The sequence below is a fragment of the Halyomorpha halys genome, unplaced genomic scaffold (genome assembly GCF_000696795.3).
Source record: "Halyomorpha halys isolate HHAL.00 unplaced genomic scaffold, Hhal_1.1 Scaffold1155.1, whole genome shotgun sequence".
In the NCBI taxonomy this organism is placed as follows: domain Eukaryota; kingdom Metazoa; phylum Arthropoda; class Insecta; order Hemiptera; family Pentatomidae; genus Halyomorpha; species Halyomorpha halys.
The window spans coordinates 167,306-185,168 of record NW_027105200.1 but is presented as its reverse complement, the minus strand read 5'-3'; the positions used below and the strand labels follow the sequence as shown (position 1 = coordinate 185,168).

General features: G+C 30.8%; 1 protein-coding gene across 1 annotated transcript; it reads right to left on the bottom strand.

The window, feature by feature from the left end:
• Positions 1-547: 547 nt before the first annotated feature.
• Positions 548-15,125, bottom strand: LOC106688552 (medium-chain acyl-CoA ligase ACSF2, mitochondrial). Its single transcript, XM_067049319.1, has 13 exons — positions 15,112-15,125; positions 14,633-14,813; positions 11,880-12,008; positions 9,726-9,949; positions 8,972-9,083; positions 8,751-8,846; positions 8,527-8,675; positions 6,384-6,573; positions 5,473-5,580; positions 3,264-3,412; positions 1,549-1,690; positions 767-877; positions 548-682 (listed from the first exon to the last, which is right to left on the bottom strand). Exons 1-13 carry the CDS (start codon positions 15,123-15,125, stop codon positions 548-550), a joined length of 1,740 nt encoding a protein of 579 aa, XP_066905420.1.
• Between the last annotated feature and the right edge of the window lie 2,738 nt (positions 15,126-17,863).

Genomic DNA, 17,863 nt, shown 5'->3' with positions numbered 1-17,863 from the left:
AAACTAATCTGAATAATTGAAGATTTCATAGATATAACTGATCTTCTGCTACTGGATCCCGCTGAATTAACATATCTGAACATCCTTCAGCACTTTTTTATCTATAGAGCTACAAGTTACGAAAAGGTAGCCGAGACGTAAGAGAGAGGATCGCATTAAAGTTGACCTTGAGGATTAGCTTCTTTATGATTCTGGTGGAAAGAGGTATGAATCATGGTGGTGTAGGATACATTTAGCCATTTTAGTTATTATTATATGATAGATCCTGTTTCAGTATTTATGTTGTTAAATCACCTTACTTGGAACAAAAACTAATAGGAATCTAATATAAAAATAAATTATGATGAGGAATAATGGACATGAAATTGTTTGTATAAATTATATAAGTTTGATTAAATATTATTTATTACTCTAAGACATTTCTGAGTTGTTTAATTTATTTTATAAAAATTTGTTTATATCCATGTACTCATATATTGATGAGTGACAGTGCAGTCAGTGTCTTTAGACTTCTGTATTTTTTTTATCAATCATAAAATGAATATTTTTAATTTTTAAGAAAATGTTGTTTTAATTCTTTTTCATGCTCCTCTCTCAGTTTGTACTTCTGAACTTTTCCAGATGAAGTCATCGGGTATTGATTCACAAATCTTACATATTTTGGAATTTTGAAGTGAGAAATCTGAAAAAGAGAAATATATTTGTTAGATTATAAACATGATCATTATATGTGAATAAATAATGCCACAGCTAGATGTTAACTTGCTTTTTCTTTGCAATATGACTTTAAAGTAGATTCAGACAAAGTATTTGGTTTGCATAATTGTATGCTTGCAGCAACCTCTTCACCCATCCTTTCGTCACTTACACCATAAACCTAGAATAATACAGAATTATTTTATATTCATTATATATTATATTTTATATCCAGGCTTAGTTCAATGAAAATCATTTAAAATTATATTTGTAAAAGATGTTTTCATTTGATATTAGATAGAACAATGTTAAGAAGATCTATTCAATGGCTGCTCAGACTCAGTTGATAAGTAATGTAACGGAAAATTGATATTATACATCTTTATGTAAGGACACCGTGATGCCAAAAAAGGAAGAAAATATTTTTTTAAAACAATTCAATACAATGTTTATTTAAAATAATCTTCCATAGAGTAATTAGCTCAATGAAATATCAAGAAAGTTGATCCTCTCAGGTTTTTTAGATAAAATATAATGTACTATAGATATTCATAATATGTAATAATTTTTTTCTCTTCAATCTCTGAAGCAAAACATGATTCTGGCAGGTAGATGCATTTTATGGGGGAAAAAGTTTTTAGAGAATTTAAAAAATGTGAGTTAATATGTAAAAAACAAACTGCTAATACAACACACACAACCAGCAGAGACTTTTTTGCACCCTCAAAAACAAAAAACTTTGGCAATTTGATATTAATAAAGAAATTGATGCTCTAAAATTTTTATCTTATGAGTTTTTCTTAGAAAATTTATAATTTTGTTTGGAAATTAATGGGATAATTAAGTAAATACCTGAGCATTGATTATCTGTGGGTGCTCAAGAAGGAATTCCTCTATTTCAGTAGGGAAAATATTTTCCCCTCCTCGATTTATCATGTCTTTGATCCTGCCAACAATTTGTGCATAGCCATCTTCTCTTAATATCATAATATCCCTAGAATTAAATCATTAGAGTTGTATTAGAATCATTTAAATTATCCATTTTAAAAGGAAATTCATATTACTTCAATATTTATAGTTCCTTACTACTATTGTTTCTGTAATTAATTATTTCTTTATTAAGTTCAACTTTTCTTTGTTCTCAATCTAGGGCAAGGAGGGAATTAATATGAAACTACATCATATTGTACGCAATGAACATTAGAAAAAAAAATAATAAAACACTGGCACTATAGTCTTCCAATAGTCTTCCAATTCCAGAAATATATATATTTTTTTTAATCAGGGCTACTGCCCTTGAAGTGCATGGGCCCCATGACAGATTGCATGTCAGGGTAGTCTATCTTCTAACCCCAAGTTGGTGCAGGTCTGCCTCAATATCGTCCAGCCATCTTATTCTGGGACGTTTACACTTTCGTGTACCACCCGGATTTTCAAGAAATAGCTTCCATGGCAGATGATCCTCCTTCATACGCTCCACATGCCCGAGGCACCTCAGCTTTCCCTTTTTTATTATTACACTTACTACGTTCGGCTGATCATACAATGCTCTTAAATTTTATTTATTCTAATTTTCCACTCTCCATTAGAGTAGATTGGTCCATATATTTTTCTGAGTGTAATAAAGAGAGAAATACTTTTAGTAAAATTAATTACCAAAACAAAAAAAAATGAAAACAAAATAATTCTTTTTTAATTTCACCCTCTTTCAAGAATGGTCCACAGACAGAAAATCTGATCTGAGGTGGATCTTTCTTTCCTAAAGCCACACTGTTATGAACCAAGTTCACTTTCAGCTTTGGGTAAAAGATGTCTAAATAAAATGTGAGATAATATCTTATAGGCACAGGAAAATAATGAGAAACTTTGATAGTTCAATTAATCAATCACCCTTTTAACATAGGACATATAATTGACTTATTCCAATCAGTGGACATTTTCTTATCTCATCTCTCCATATAACAAGGAAAAGATCTTGTAGTGCTTCAATAACATTACTTCTACCACTTTTTTGGTATTTCGCAGGGCCTTCCCTCCTTGCATTAGCACTAGGAGCCTTATTATTTTTGAGTTCGCTAATAGCTTGAGCAATCTCATCCTCATGAGGAGGCTTGATGTCCAATTCTTGGCCATCCAGCTGACTTCTATAGATTTATTCTTCTTGGATTCTTATTTCTTCACATGTTTCTTTATCTCCAGAGTTGAGGAGATTATTGAATGATTCCTTCATTTTGCATGAACCTCTGTCTTTTCAGTGGTCAAGTTACCCTCTTAAACCTTACAAGATTTTAGTTTGTTTGTAGAGGGCTCTCTTTCTTTATTGACCAATTGGAAGAAATTTCTGGTGTACCAGATCCATCTTCTCCAGCCCCTCTCATTCCTTCAGTCGTTTCATGAATAAAAATAATAAGTATAAATATGCTTTTAGAAAAAAAAAAGTTGCATTAATTGGAAGATCTCCATGCTATTTCAGTAGGAACAGGGGAAACATTACTGAAGGATAGAAAAGGCACCCTTTGCGAAAATTTGGTGTAGTTTTAAGGAATGGGGATAAATTGACAGCATACCCAGATTTAAACCATCCTGATGATGATTTTACTTCTTTTGTTTTTTCTTCATCTCCCCAGTATTCGAGTAAATTGCCATAACTCCTGAAGCAGGCTTCCCCAGGTGTACCAAAGTTCACCATTTTTCCTTCTCTATTCACTATTTTTACCTGAGAAACGAAAATTAGGTGAAAATTTCATATAGAAAACTATAAAATAATTTATGTAAATATTCTCATAGTTCCATTGGATGGTCAATTCTAATATTTCTATTAGTTCCAATGTTTTCCTAATTCTATAATGGCATTAAAAACCTTAAAGAAATGAAAACTATCAATCAATCAATATTTCATCCTATAAATTTCAGTGACCCGGCTACTGGTTACAGGTCACCGCTCTAGAGCCGCCAAAACCGATATTGCTACTATTGCTAAATGCATTATTCAAATCAATAAAGATTACAATAGAATCTTCTGATCCACTAGAAGCTAAAGTCTTATGTGTACTATCTCTCGATGAGGTTTTTAAGCCCAGAAATATGACTAATAAAAATTTGTTGAGAAAATCTGCCTCAGAGATTTTTCTCCTTAGGGGGTAGTAAATGATTTACATTAGTGGGTCAGTGAATTCTATTGCTATTTTTGGAAAGCTCAAAATGTTTTATTAACTACTCCGCTTTCTCTCGAGTTCTCCATCGTACACCATCTCTCCTTTCTTCAGGACCTACAGCAAATACCAGTAGTGGAGTAGAGTTTCCATCCTGGTAACTATGGTAAATACGCATAGAACTCACCAATCATCCTATTAATTCACCTCCTATCCAAGATACCTTATCTATTGAATATGTATTGTCGAGACCTTCTTATGCTGAGTTCCTCACCTCTTAAATTGGTGTCAGGATTGATTATACACAGTTACTGTACAACAGAAATGGTATTTACACATTATGAGTCTAACCTCATTACGTTATCACCTGACACAAAAATGTGATAGCATGTGCCTTCTTCTCATAGTAAGTGGTAGTGTTAACAAATTTAAATATTAATAACATGAAAACCAATTATGTATCTATTTATTTAGATATATATTAATATTGTTATTTATCTATTTAATAAAGGAGGTAAGAAGAAAAAAAAAAAAAAACATGAAATAGAAATTTCGTCTGGAACCATCCCACTTTTATGATAATGTTCTGCATAGAAAACAACTCTACATACATAATTCCAGCTCATATAATCGAAAGGGGGCCACTGGAGCTGCTTAATTGCAAATAAATTGTATAAAAAAGATAATTCTCAAACAATAGAAAATTTTTAAGTCACACTTAAATAAAATGGTTTTCAAGGATCAAAAATAAACTCATGCTCACAATGACAATACGATCTTGGGAAATATTTTTATCTGTTGTACATGATGAATGAATCATATTATTATTTGCAATGTTCTACTGATGTATTACGTGTGACAAGGATTATAATACACATTACCATTGACTGTTCTGAAGATAACTTCTTACATCATATATTTCTTAACATTATTATCATGGATATCACAGGAAAAGAGATTTTAATGTATTTAGGCCTGAGTTAAAGGCTTACAAAAATTATTGCAATTATATATAAATGGAACATATAGTGAGGGAAAATATTGTGATCGTGTAAAATTTCGAATTAAAGTTTTCGACAGAGTTGCATGTTTTGAGGTCTCCTGGGTAACAATAACCAAGTCTCGCAAATTGGTCAGAGTGTGAGGTAACCATAAAATGACCACAAAACAAGTTTCAACTTTCAGTTGAAAAAACATTTTCTGAGGCTCACTGATTTATTTTCTGTAATTAAATTGATTAAAAAACTGAAGATGAAAAGCAATGTATGTTACGATTTTTGGGTTTGACAATTATTTTTTTTTTTTTTTAGGAAAAAACAACTAAAAACATCAGTTTTAAAAAAAAGAATGAATCAGAATGAAAATAAATAAATAAGAACCAAAAGACTATATTTCAAGTTTCATGTCATGGAGAGTATATATCTTTGAAATCGACCAAATAACAGTGAAATAATTATGATGAAAATTATAAGAAATACAATATACTGATTAGAAAAGTTTTAAGTTTTTAAATGCGAGTTTTTTTTTACAGAATGAAAACTTTAAAATACAAAGATTTAAATATTTTTTCCATTTTAATTAGATGGTAAAATTAAACAAAAAACCTTAAATCTAATCTGTTCACCTCTGAATGCTCCATAAGACGACCAACTGTTTTTAATTTTGTTTCCAAACAATCACCTTGAAAAGTTAGAAAGCATATGCAACTTGTTTCAGTCAAACCATGTCCATTCTGAAAGCAAATTATTGATTCTTTTTAATGCATTTCATTGGTAGCATATAGCAGTATAGTTAGTTAAGAGTATATATTATATTTCATCTGTCACGATGCTTAACGTTCAATTTTACTAAGTATCTATCATCCAAATGTAGAAAAATTTCACTGCAAAAATCAGGGACACTTACTAATCTCCATTGGTTCTTCATTGGATCGATTCATGTATTGATGGGTTGACAGCTGACTGAGGATTACATACATGAGAAGATGATTAGGTGTGCGGTCAGTGAAGAACACAAATAAGTAAATAAAAAAATAAACTGGCACTAACAAATACGTTTTTACTTATTTGTATTCATCACTGACTGCTTCCCAATCTTCTTCTCCTCATATAATTTGTATATTGTACTTCTTTGGTTTTTATTTACGGAAATAAATTTAATACTTTTAAATGACCAGATAAATTTAATACTTTTATATTTACTTTTTATTAGTAGTGTCAGTTATTCATTGAATGCAGTAATGGATCTAGAACTTTGCAAATAGAACCACCTTTAGAATTTTAGAATGTATCTAGAATTTAGAAACTATAAATAAAACAATTAACCTATATTAAATATTGATGGGCAGATGACTTGTGATGAATGGCTGAGGAATTATTAAATATTAAAATTTAAATTACATACTGAAATTAGATTGATTGATTTTAGTGGTTATTTGCTATTATTTTTTTGATCATGCCTCCTAAACATAACTTAATTGTCAACTATTTTTTATTATTATTAAGAATAAATAATTGGTTTATTAAAAATACTCACCATAAGGGAACAGTTAGCAAATTTATCCATCAGTTCTTTACAAACCTCTGAGGGACAAAAGGAAGCACCAACTAGAATCTTTTTTACATTTGAACAGGCTTCACGCACCTTAGCTGATGTAAGAAATGATTTATTCAATTCACGGCATAAGTCTATAAACATTGTTGGTGTTCCATATAAAATGTCACATCTGAAAAATGTTTAATTTAAGCATACCATTAAAAACTACTATATACATTAATACGAGGAGAAGATGGTTGAGGGATGCGGTCAAATTAAAACACAAATAAGTTACTTCAACTTATTTGTATATTAATTTGACCGCACCCCCTAACCCTCTCCTCGTATAAATCATCCATGGTCAACTATCTCTCATGATTATATACATTAATGTTTTTTTCTTTAATGGAATTATTAGTTGTTTTTTATACTTTAGAGGCAATAATGAGTAAATATATTTTTAATTCACAAACACATAGAAAGCATAGATTACCATCTGATATATGGAATTCTTAAAAAATTTCCTGCTTAATTTACTTAAAGTTCTTCATTATGTTTGATTTTAATTATATACTAGGGTTACATTAGAAGTTTTAATTTTATTGAATGATATGTAATGACATTATAGCGGCATGTACTAAGCTTTAATATCTGAATATATCAGAAGCAATGCTTGGTATACCCATATTCTATAATTTTATTCCTTTTCTTTTTGTATTTACTTTTTACTAGTAGTGTCAGTTATTCATTGAATGCAGTAATGGATCTAGAACTTTGCAGTACCATGATATTGTGAGACCCCCTTGTTTAGGGAGTGGGATTACCAGAGGTTTTGGAAAATATTTAATATCCTCCAAGAGAAAGGGGTAATCCACTGGCCAACTAAAACTATAAATTCTTCTGAAGTGTATATTATTTAATTAATCTTTGCATGGCAGAGGACCTCTCACAGTACTGCAGTGAGGGCACTCTCGATCAGCCCTCTCACCATCCTTCTAGATACACCACTGATTATATATAATAAATATAATAAAGCAATTTTCAATTTAAAATTTTGATTTTATTGTAATTTCGTTAAGAAATATTTTTAATAAGTTTATTTACATCTTTATTGACCCAAATTTATACTGAGTGATCTCAAAAAGAGGTAGTTCGACTTTGAATTGTTTTCATTGGGTTTAAAGTTAAAAGGAAAAAAAAATTTTCAATCCCTTCATTGCAAAACTGCTTTCTGCATATTTCATCTATTTATGACATGCATAACTATTTATTTGCTGACCCACTTTGTCAACCCAAAGGTTGCGAGTTCGAGTCCCAGGCCATACCCAGGATTTTTTCAAGCATATAATTATACAATACTCACTCACAACCTTCTCCCTCCCCCGGGTATTTGTAGCACTCACAAAAATAGGCTTGGGAGTGATGAACCCATGCTTGGAAAACAACGTCATGAAACATGCGATGTATTTCCTAAGTACATCGCGTGAGACCATGGACCTCCACAGTCTGTTGCACCAGTAATAATATATTTTTTTATTTATTCTTCCTTAACTTTTATTTATTCTCATCTTATTTCCTTAGTTTTCTATCTCTTAATGTGTACAATACAACGTTCTTTTTTCTCTTACATCTAAATTTCTATTTTTATGTGTTTTAACCTCTCCTATTAATTTTAAATCTAATATTCAATGTTATTTATTTTTTATATGTACTTATTATTGTACATATTTTTTTTATTTCTGTTTGTTCATTTTTATATAATGTTTTACAACACCTTAGTTTACTTTATTGTTACCTTATTATTTTACACTATCAACATATTTATAGTTGTTTTGTATTTTCTTTTAGCCCAAGAAATTGTGTTAGTATTTTTTGACCGCACACCCCCGACCATCTCCTTAATATTAATTTTTAATCATCATTTTTCATTATAATCATTTTAATATATATTTAAAAATTATGTTTGTTATGTATTCAGTTGGTATTAGTAAATATCATGAAATCTGAGGACATTTTTTTTTTTTTAAAGAAAAAAGGGGTTTATACCCCTTAGATAGATCAATAGATATATTTAATGGAAATGTCCCAAGCAGATTATAATTAAGAAGAATTCTGAATTTGAATATTCTGAATTTGAAATTACTTGTAGTTCTGAAGAGTGTCAGCGGTATGCTGTGGATTGAACGTAGGACTTGATAGGATCAACGTAATGCCAAAATGAAGTCCGCATAAAATACCCAATGAAGAACCAAACAAATGAAAAAAGGGTACTTGAAGGCATAGTGTTGATAGCTATAAGACAAAAGATATAAAATGATTCACAAATAAGAAAAGATATTGTGATTGTTAATTATGAAAAAATATAACCTCATTATCAAACCCCATCCTTTGTCCAGTCAATATAACATTGTTAATTGTACCAAAGTGTGACAACAAAGTAGCCTTGGGTGACCCTGTTGTTCCCTGAAATATTAACAAACTTTCAGTAAAGGAGTATCATTACAAAAATCTCCAACAAACAAATATATTAGTAGCTGGATCTTGGTATTTCATTTTTGCAGCAATATTCATTATTAAAATTAAATTACCGAGGAAAATTGTATGCATACTGGATCATCTGGTTGTATCTTACTCTGAATATCTTTAATCACTTTAGTATCACTCATTAAATTTTGTACATCTTTGAACCTATAGCATCCTCTGGAACATGAACAATTTCAATTATCTGATAAATACTGAAGATACCTCGCCAACATTGAAATAAATTACTATCTAACTGACTTTGATGAAACTTTCATGATCTATAGTACATTGTCAACAGATGTAAACAAAATAATTCAAGAATAAAAATCTTCCAAGACAGGGTTACACAATCTATAGTTTACTGAATCTATTATCTATTACTGCAATGAATCAAAATTGATTCTTAAATTGACTTGTTATGTAAAACATTTTTAATGACAGTACCATTTATGTTTGTTTTTGAAATTAATAGAGTATAGTTTTTTTTAAAGTTTTAATATTTGTCTTAAAAATCATTTTGAAACATAGGTTTTATTAGTATGAAACTGAAATCAGCAAAATACCATGGGAACATTATTAATCAGGAATATCAGTATCATCAAAAATATGTCAAACAAAGAATGAAAAGTTATAATTTGAAGTTGACTAAGTAACAAAATTTAAAATCAATGTTAAGGATGATACATTAATTAAACAAAAGATAAAATTTTATTTCTGAGGTAGTATTTTAACATCTCAGTTTTATTACATTAAATTAATTTATGATTTATAGTTCTTAACTGACTTAACTCAGCTATTTAAACTATAAATGAATCTTACGGCAATTTCTCCTCAGTAGCTACAATAACCAATGATAAGTCTGGCAGCTCAGTACATTTTATTGGTTGTCCATGAGGCGCTGAATGTGTACTGTCCAATAAGCTCATCAGCATGCTTGGATAATCTTGTGTCTTGAATTTGTGATCTGTCACGATACCTTTAGCTCTGACACATTTCAGTCCAGAATATAATTCATGAGCCCGATATGCAGGGTTGAATATTACCTCAAAGAAAATTTTTTAAATTGATTTTAGATTTAATGATATTACAATTTCTTTTTTCCTTCTTCCCTCCCACAGTAACCCTGTGAGAGAGCAATTTATTAATTTTACATACTCCATGCTCTCGAGAGCATATTTCCTTGTATGAAGCATATTAGTACATTTTCATAATGTACTTAGACATACATATTTATAGTAAAAATAAAGGAAATAAAAAATAAATACATATAAATATAGAGGAATAAAAAAAATATAAAAATAAAGTAAGTATAAATTAACAATGACTATAAAGTAAAATAAACCAATAAACCAGAAATTAAAATAAAGTAAATATTAATTACAATTGAGAAGAATTCCTGCACAGTCTGATGATCACATTCACATCTGCCATAAGTTGCAAGTCCAAATCTTTTCAAGTGGTGTCCACAAGGCCCATGTTCAGTCATTAACTTGTCAGTTGGTAATGTCTATTTTTCATTTTGTAGTAGATCAGCAACTGTTATGTCCCATATGAAATTTTGAAGTGGTATGCCTTTCTTTGTTGTACCCCATTTTATCTTCTATCTTTTAATAATTTTTGAATGAATTGTAATATTCAAAAATTATTTAAAGTTAATAAAAAGAAAAATTGGTAGTTTTAACTTTATTTTCATATCTTAAGTATAGCTTGGGCTTAAACGAAAAGCTTTAATATTAAACATTCAGGAGAATTTTATTTAAATCTTAAATAACACTCTTAATCTCAGGGCGAGTTTCTAGGCAATCAGAACAGTCAACTTGTTTATTAACTACCGTTACAAATATACTTAAAGTTCTATTTTGTACAACACTAACCAATTTATACAATCTTGTTTTGATGATGGAAGGTTTTATTTGTCTTCTTTCTTTACAAACTAACACTTGCTGTAAACAATTTTTCAGAAAACAAACATTGACTGTTAACAAAGAATTTGTCCTCTATAAGTTTTCACTCTTCACTGGCGATCCTAAACACAAAGTCTCTTATTCTTCTTCTTGGGTGACTCTTCGATGTCCACTCTCAAGATGTCTACCCTTGAGCTAGACAAAAGATGATGATGACCCCCTGCCTCCTGGAAAAATCATTCCCCACCCGCTCCTAAGCAATGATTGAATCCAACACTAAGACGTCCTGTCTAGGTGTTCATATGTACTTTGTATTTTGTATATATATCTATGTGTTATACATTATTGTATTTAAATGAAAAATAAAGAGGTTTTGAAAATAAAAACCTAGTTGTTCGTGGTAAACACTAATTTCAAAAGTTAGTGGGTAGTTATATTTGTAATTTTTTTTAATGAATCTAGTAGGTTTTTGCTATCTGTGAGTATATTATAACCATTTTTTGTTCATAGTGTTGGAACTGTTTGTAAGTTTTGAGTGCTTTCAGAACTGTTAATTTTTCTTCTTGGTTATTTGTATAGTCTTTATCCAATCAGGATAGTTTTAAGATATTGTGGTCTTGAAAAAATGTAATAAATGAAATTCTAATTTTCGTTTCCATTTTGCTTCTCTCTTTATAAATATTAAAGAAGCTTCAATTTGTATGTTATTAAAATCAAATAGGTCTAAATAATAATAATAAATAAATAATATGAACTCTTTGGTAATAAGGTTCCTTAAAAAAAAAAAAAAAAAAAAAATGAATAGTCAAAAATGCAAATTTCCAACCAAATGACAATGGAAAAAACATTCTGAGAAATGTTGACACTAAACAGAATTATAATTACATTCTTTTGAAAAAGTAATTGAATTGATTAGGTCTTTATATACAAATGAATCTCCTTTTTTCTAGACTATTACATCTCTTGATTTAGAATGATTTTACATACACATATGATAATAGTTGTTATCATAAGATGAATAAACAAATATAATATATTAAACCTATACAGAGAGATGATAAATATTTACTGTAATTATTCCTGCTTTGGCTGCCGCTAAGATAGTCAAATACCAATGCACAGAGTTGACTCCTAAAAGTGCTAGTCTGTCTCCAGGCTTCAAGCCTAACTTTAAAAGACCAGCACCCAATTGTTCTGCCTAGTAAATAATTTGATGTGTATTAATATATCTCTATTACATATTAAATATTACTAAAATAAATCAAAATATTATTTTATGAGGATACTAAGTTTACCAAGTTTCTAAATCAATGATTTTAATTTTTAACATTAATCAAAACGATTTAAGGGAAAAATTAACCTATTTTTTTATGTATGATAATTAAGACTAGGATTTTCATGTAATTAAAAATACAAAATATGTACATATAAATGTAATAATTTTAAAAGTATTATGTAACTGTAATAAAATTATTTAATTTTTACATCTCAAAAACAAATTGCTTGATATAAGGAAAAATCATTGAAAACGTGAGCAATTTAAATTTTTGAATGTAAAATTATGGCTTAGATTGACTTCCAAAGAGGCTTAACTCAGTTGAAGTTTTCACTGAAGAGTAGGCAATCAATACCATGGCTTAAGAGCCTGGATTTGTTATATGATATCTTACAGTTCTGTTTGAATTCTGTATTCTATTCCTTCTGAGGGGTCTTCCATTTTGCCTATTGATTTAATAGTACATTCAATATTATTAATAGAGGCAAGACCTGTAATTTAGGCTGAGGGATAGTGAGTGAGATGAAAGCTTAATTGCTGTAGATAGCATAAAAAAAAAAAAAAAAAAAAAGCATTACAAACATCTGCTACTTTATTTTCTTATTAATTTTCTTTCTTACCCTCTGCTGGGTCATTTCTGATACATGGGAGGGGGGTAAGAGGAGTTATCAACCAGTGGAAACTATTCTAATCATGGTAGGAGGAGTTTTCATTACATGTCCACAACAAAATCAATCTCGACCTCCCATTCCGGTTTTTGACCTAAGCCACTGCAGTTTGATATTTCTAAAGGTGATGTCTCAACTTACTACTAGGCTACATATGACCTTAAAGAAGCAGCTGTAGCTGACTGGAGTAAGCTAGCACACCTCTCCTGTAACACTTCTATCAGGGTAAGTCAATATTTATCCGTAATTTAGTTATATTTTTGTTTATGTTGGTAGCACTGTCGTTTTGCGTTGATGACGCATGCTTTGTTTATTTGTTGTTATGCCTATGCAAGTTTCAAGCTGCTAGGTTAATTTCGTTATCTCTGCCGTGCTGTTAATCATGGCTTTTTATTTGCACCAAAGAAAATCAACCTTCAGTGATCCGTTTTTTATGGTCGGAAGGGATATCAGGGGCCAAAATTCATCGAAGACTCTTGGTACAGTACGGGAACAGTATTTTCCCGCAACGGAGTGTCTACGAATGGATTGAAAAATTCAAAAATGGTCACACAAATGTTACGCACGATGAAGGAGCCAGACGACCGTTTACCGCCACAAATGAAAAAAAACATTGAGCGTTCACGTGAAATGGTGCTCTTAGACATACAAGTAACTATTGACAAAGTGGCACATTGTCTGCAAATTAGTCACGTTTCTGCCTACGAAATCATCCACAACAGACTTGGGTTATATGAAGTTTGTGCAAGATGGGTCCCAAAAAACTCAAACAGTTGCATAAACAAACGGGCTTGGACACCTGCCAAAAACATTTGGATCGCTATGGTAACTAACGTGACAACTTCGACAGGATTATTACTGCAGACCAAACATGGATTTATCATTACGAGCTGGAGAGTAAACGGCAGAGTGTGGAATGGAAACGTCCTAATTCACCGTGCAAGAAAAAGTTCAAGACCCAATCTTCCGCAGGAAAACTGATGCTTATGGTTTTTTGGTCCAGTACTGGAACTTTATGAGGAAAGGGCCACTGCAACAAACAGTCTACGTTACAGTGAGGTGCTTACTGCCAAGCTAATGCCTGCAATTCGAAGCAAACACCGAGGACTGCTGTCACGTGGTGTTATGCCCGGCGACAATTTCGTCCACCTAATGCTGCCCACACTGCTGAAACTTTCCAGAAACTCAATTTGAAGTACTGACTCATCCTCCATAGAGTCCAGATCTTGCCCCTTCTGACTATCACTTGTTTGGTCCACTCAAAGAAGCATTAAGCGGCCGTCGATTTATCTCGGACGAAGTAATGAAAGTGGTGGTGTATTCCTGGCTCACAGCTCAACCGAAATCCTTCTTTTATGAGGGCAACATAAAGCTTGTACAACGATGGACCTAGTGCGTTGAATAGCAAGGAGACTGTGTCGAAAAATGATGTACTTGTAAGTTTCCTATTAGCTTACAATAAAATTTTATAACTATATTACGGATAATAATTGACTTACCGCCGTACAAGCTTCAGAGCTATTAGAACTCCGTTCTTGGGCAGATATTCAGAGGCACTACGAAATTTGAAATTCTTTAAGGAAAATTATTTTAATTCAAAATGATTCCAAAATGACTGACATTACTAATATCATAACATTTTTTTCATTAAATAATTTTAGTTGAATTGAATTTCTTCGGCTTTGGCCGCATCTGGTAAAGTTACGCCCGGGCGCCCCTCGCCCCTTAGTTCCTATATACTACGCCATTGACTAAACCTGTCCCACTACAGAACCCTGTACCTTGAAGGATTCTAGGTTAGGGAACTATGTAACAATGTACTGTTTCTTTCCCAACGATTGTACAATGAGGTAACGGGTTAAAATATTTATGCTCTACCTGAATCTTCGTTTGAAGAAACGATAGCGCCTTTCCTTCGTATGGTGAAATAATAGCGTCTCTATCTGGCCACCTCTGTGATGCCTGGTCCAGTAGCTGCCCGGTCGTCATTAACGCCAGAGGTTGGCTCCCAGGGTTGTGATAATAAGCAGCCTTCTTGTTAGTATCTGAACCATCGCAACTGTAAAACCAAACATAATACATCTGATGCATCAGAATAAACATATAAGTCCTATATGTTTTCCAATGTCAAACGGATGATCTTATAAAAATTGCCTGAGTCTAAAGTTGTAAAGTTTATGTCTATTCCTTCACAAATAGAACTTTTTAACGCGACACGTGCGGCTGATGCCTGGCCAAAATATAGTCTCACTGCTACTTTTTAATAATCTTGTTTATATTCATTAAACAGTTAAGGTAGAATCCGCAGAAGTTCAATATCTCATAACAGATGGATCGAGGCCATTTTGAAATCTTACGCTTTCAACGTCATTATTGGAATCTTGAAGACAAGATGCATAATTTTTTAATACTTTTTGATCGTCTTTCTGTCAACAATACTGCCATTTCTGCAGGCGTAATATTTTTTGAAAAGTTAAGAAAAAAAAATTGTTTCTGAAATAAATTTTTACAAGAAAAAAAGGAATGAAAAAATATTGACAAATTCAAAATGTTGACTAATCTGATAATAACAATTTCGAATTCGTCAATGCTTCTGCTTTAAACAACTCAAAAATAATAAAATAGTTATTTTTTATTGTAATATACCTGTATTTTAGTAATAGAATGACTAAAGTCCATTTTATTCGTATCGAGAAAAAGCAGTTTCAGTAAAGATTGGCCATTTTTTATGTTACTAAAGATTTGATATTGGCCCTTTGAAAAACTTTTCCACTTGAAATCAAGAAAGATTAAGTCATTGGCCTTAATTTCATTTATTACTCCCACGTTTTCGAATAAAAAAATGGCATAAACAGAAAATTGTTATATTCGGACATTGGCCTTTTTTTTAATCAAGGTACTGACATATTATAAAAATTTGTTTGCTATATTAGCAAGAAAAAGCAGAGGAAATCGGCTTGCAAGTTAATGAAGATAAACTTAAATGTACACCATTTTATAAACAATGTGTAATTAATTATTTATTGATTTCTTTGGGTGCTTTTTTTTTGGTGCGTAACTCATAAAGTATAATACATCTTTTTCATGGTTATTGTAAACCAACCAATTCGTCTCTTTTTGTGGAATAAGATAAAAATATTACTGATACCACTAAACGATATAATATTTTTTTAAAAAATATATAAAATCCTTATGAGGCTTCGAATAAAGTAGGTCAACAAAATATTTTTAGGAAAAACAAATCATATTCGTCTATAGCTTCGTCTGAAACTTTATAAATACCGTTTATCAAATAAATTAAACAATTTTTAACTTGATTTTTTCTTCTCTCGGTATTCATTTTTTATATAACCGATCATAACACCACTGCATCTCATTGAATTCAAACGTTTATACAACCAAGCTGAATGCCTGCACTCTTAATTATGTTAACATTATTTACACTTAATGTCCTTATGAAGGCAAAATATTGCTTTCATATAAAGAAAAACTTTTCAAACATTTTATTTTATACCTCCGCTTCTAATTTGTTTAATTAGGTTCGAATTATTCCATTGTTATAATAACATGTGGAGAAGATATTCGGGGGTGCGGTTAGCAAATAAACTATTTAATAAAAACATAAAATAAAATTAAACGCAAACTACAATATATATAAATAACAAATATAAATTAAAAGCAGTTAATCCAATTGATAAGTAAAATAATAAATAAATATATATATTATAATAATCATAACCTAAATGCTCCAATACCATATCCTTCCTATAAAATCCTAACAAAAAAGAAAACCCACAAAGGGACAAATTCAAAATACAAAAACAAGAACGAGTAAAAAGTATACAATAAATAAAATCATCCACAGGTTGCCAAATCATATTAGTAATGTACAAGTAAATATTTTAATGTTAAATAAATTGAACTTTCAATTGCATTCATTCAATCAATATGCCTCAACAATTACCGTATGTGCTAATTGTTAATAAAACACCATAATTCTATAGTAGTAAACTTTATTGTTTAATTTGTAACATTATTGTACCGACAACTTATCTAACTTTGTTTGAATGCATGTAAACTCGCTAAATTCTTACTATAAAAGTAGTACTGATAACTTAAATCAGAAATTTCCCTGACCACTTAAAAGTTAAATGGGGTAAAGAAGTATAAAAAGCCTATAAGTGAAATATAAAAACAGGGACAATCAACTTTTTCAAACAATGAAGATTTTTTCACAGTTTCCCAAGACCACTTAATAATAATATTCTAAGAATATTCGTTAATTGTATTGACGTGTTTTTTTTTTTTTGTACTTTTTATTCGACTCTTAACTTGTTAAACAATGTTTTTTCTGTTATCATATCTTTATATTCTGAAATATAAATTTAATAAGGAAAAATAGCAAAACAATTTTTTTTTTTCCGATCCCTCTAACACAGAATGAAAACTGAATTAATAAGTGGATTACTGTGAAAAAGAAAAGTAATTCGTGTTGAGTATTACCTTTTACTACCTTTGATATTTTAAGGTTACCTGTTGTGTTTATTTCTTATTTATGAGATATCCATTCTAAAATGGTGCTATTTTAAATCCGGAGGTGAGGGGCCTCCTCGTGTTGTAACAACGATAGCATGTTTTCACTCCGTTGGGAAGTATCTGAGGCGAGAGCAGGAGTTGTATATGTTGAGGAGAAACATTTGGGATTTTGTGGGGAGCTGTTTGAGTAGGACATACGAGATGCTATCCTTTCCTGTAGACTTATTTCCCTTCGTTTTCCTCAGTGTTGCAGTCAAGCAAAACAAATATTGACATACAGACCTATATGTGAGCTTTGGTTCAAGAAATAAATTTTGTGTTGTTAAAATCGAAATCGTCTTATTTAAGATTTATACACGGAAAGAGAAAAATGTGAAATTTTGTACAACATTAAATTTCAATACATCAATATGTAGATCGGGAGACAACAAGTTAAGAATGGTCCAACAGGCAGTGAGACGTCCAACCAGAAACTTGAATCTGCTACGGAGAGACCTATACGTACTAACCTGTCTTCGGATAGGCCATACTCGACTTTTTTTTTTTTTTTTTTTTTTTAATGAGAGGAGTCAA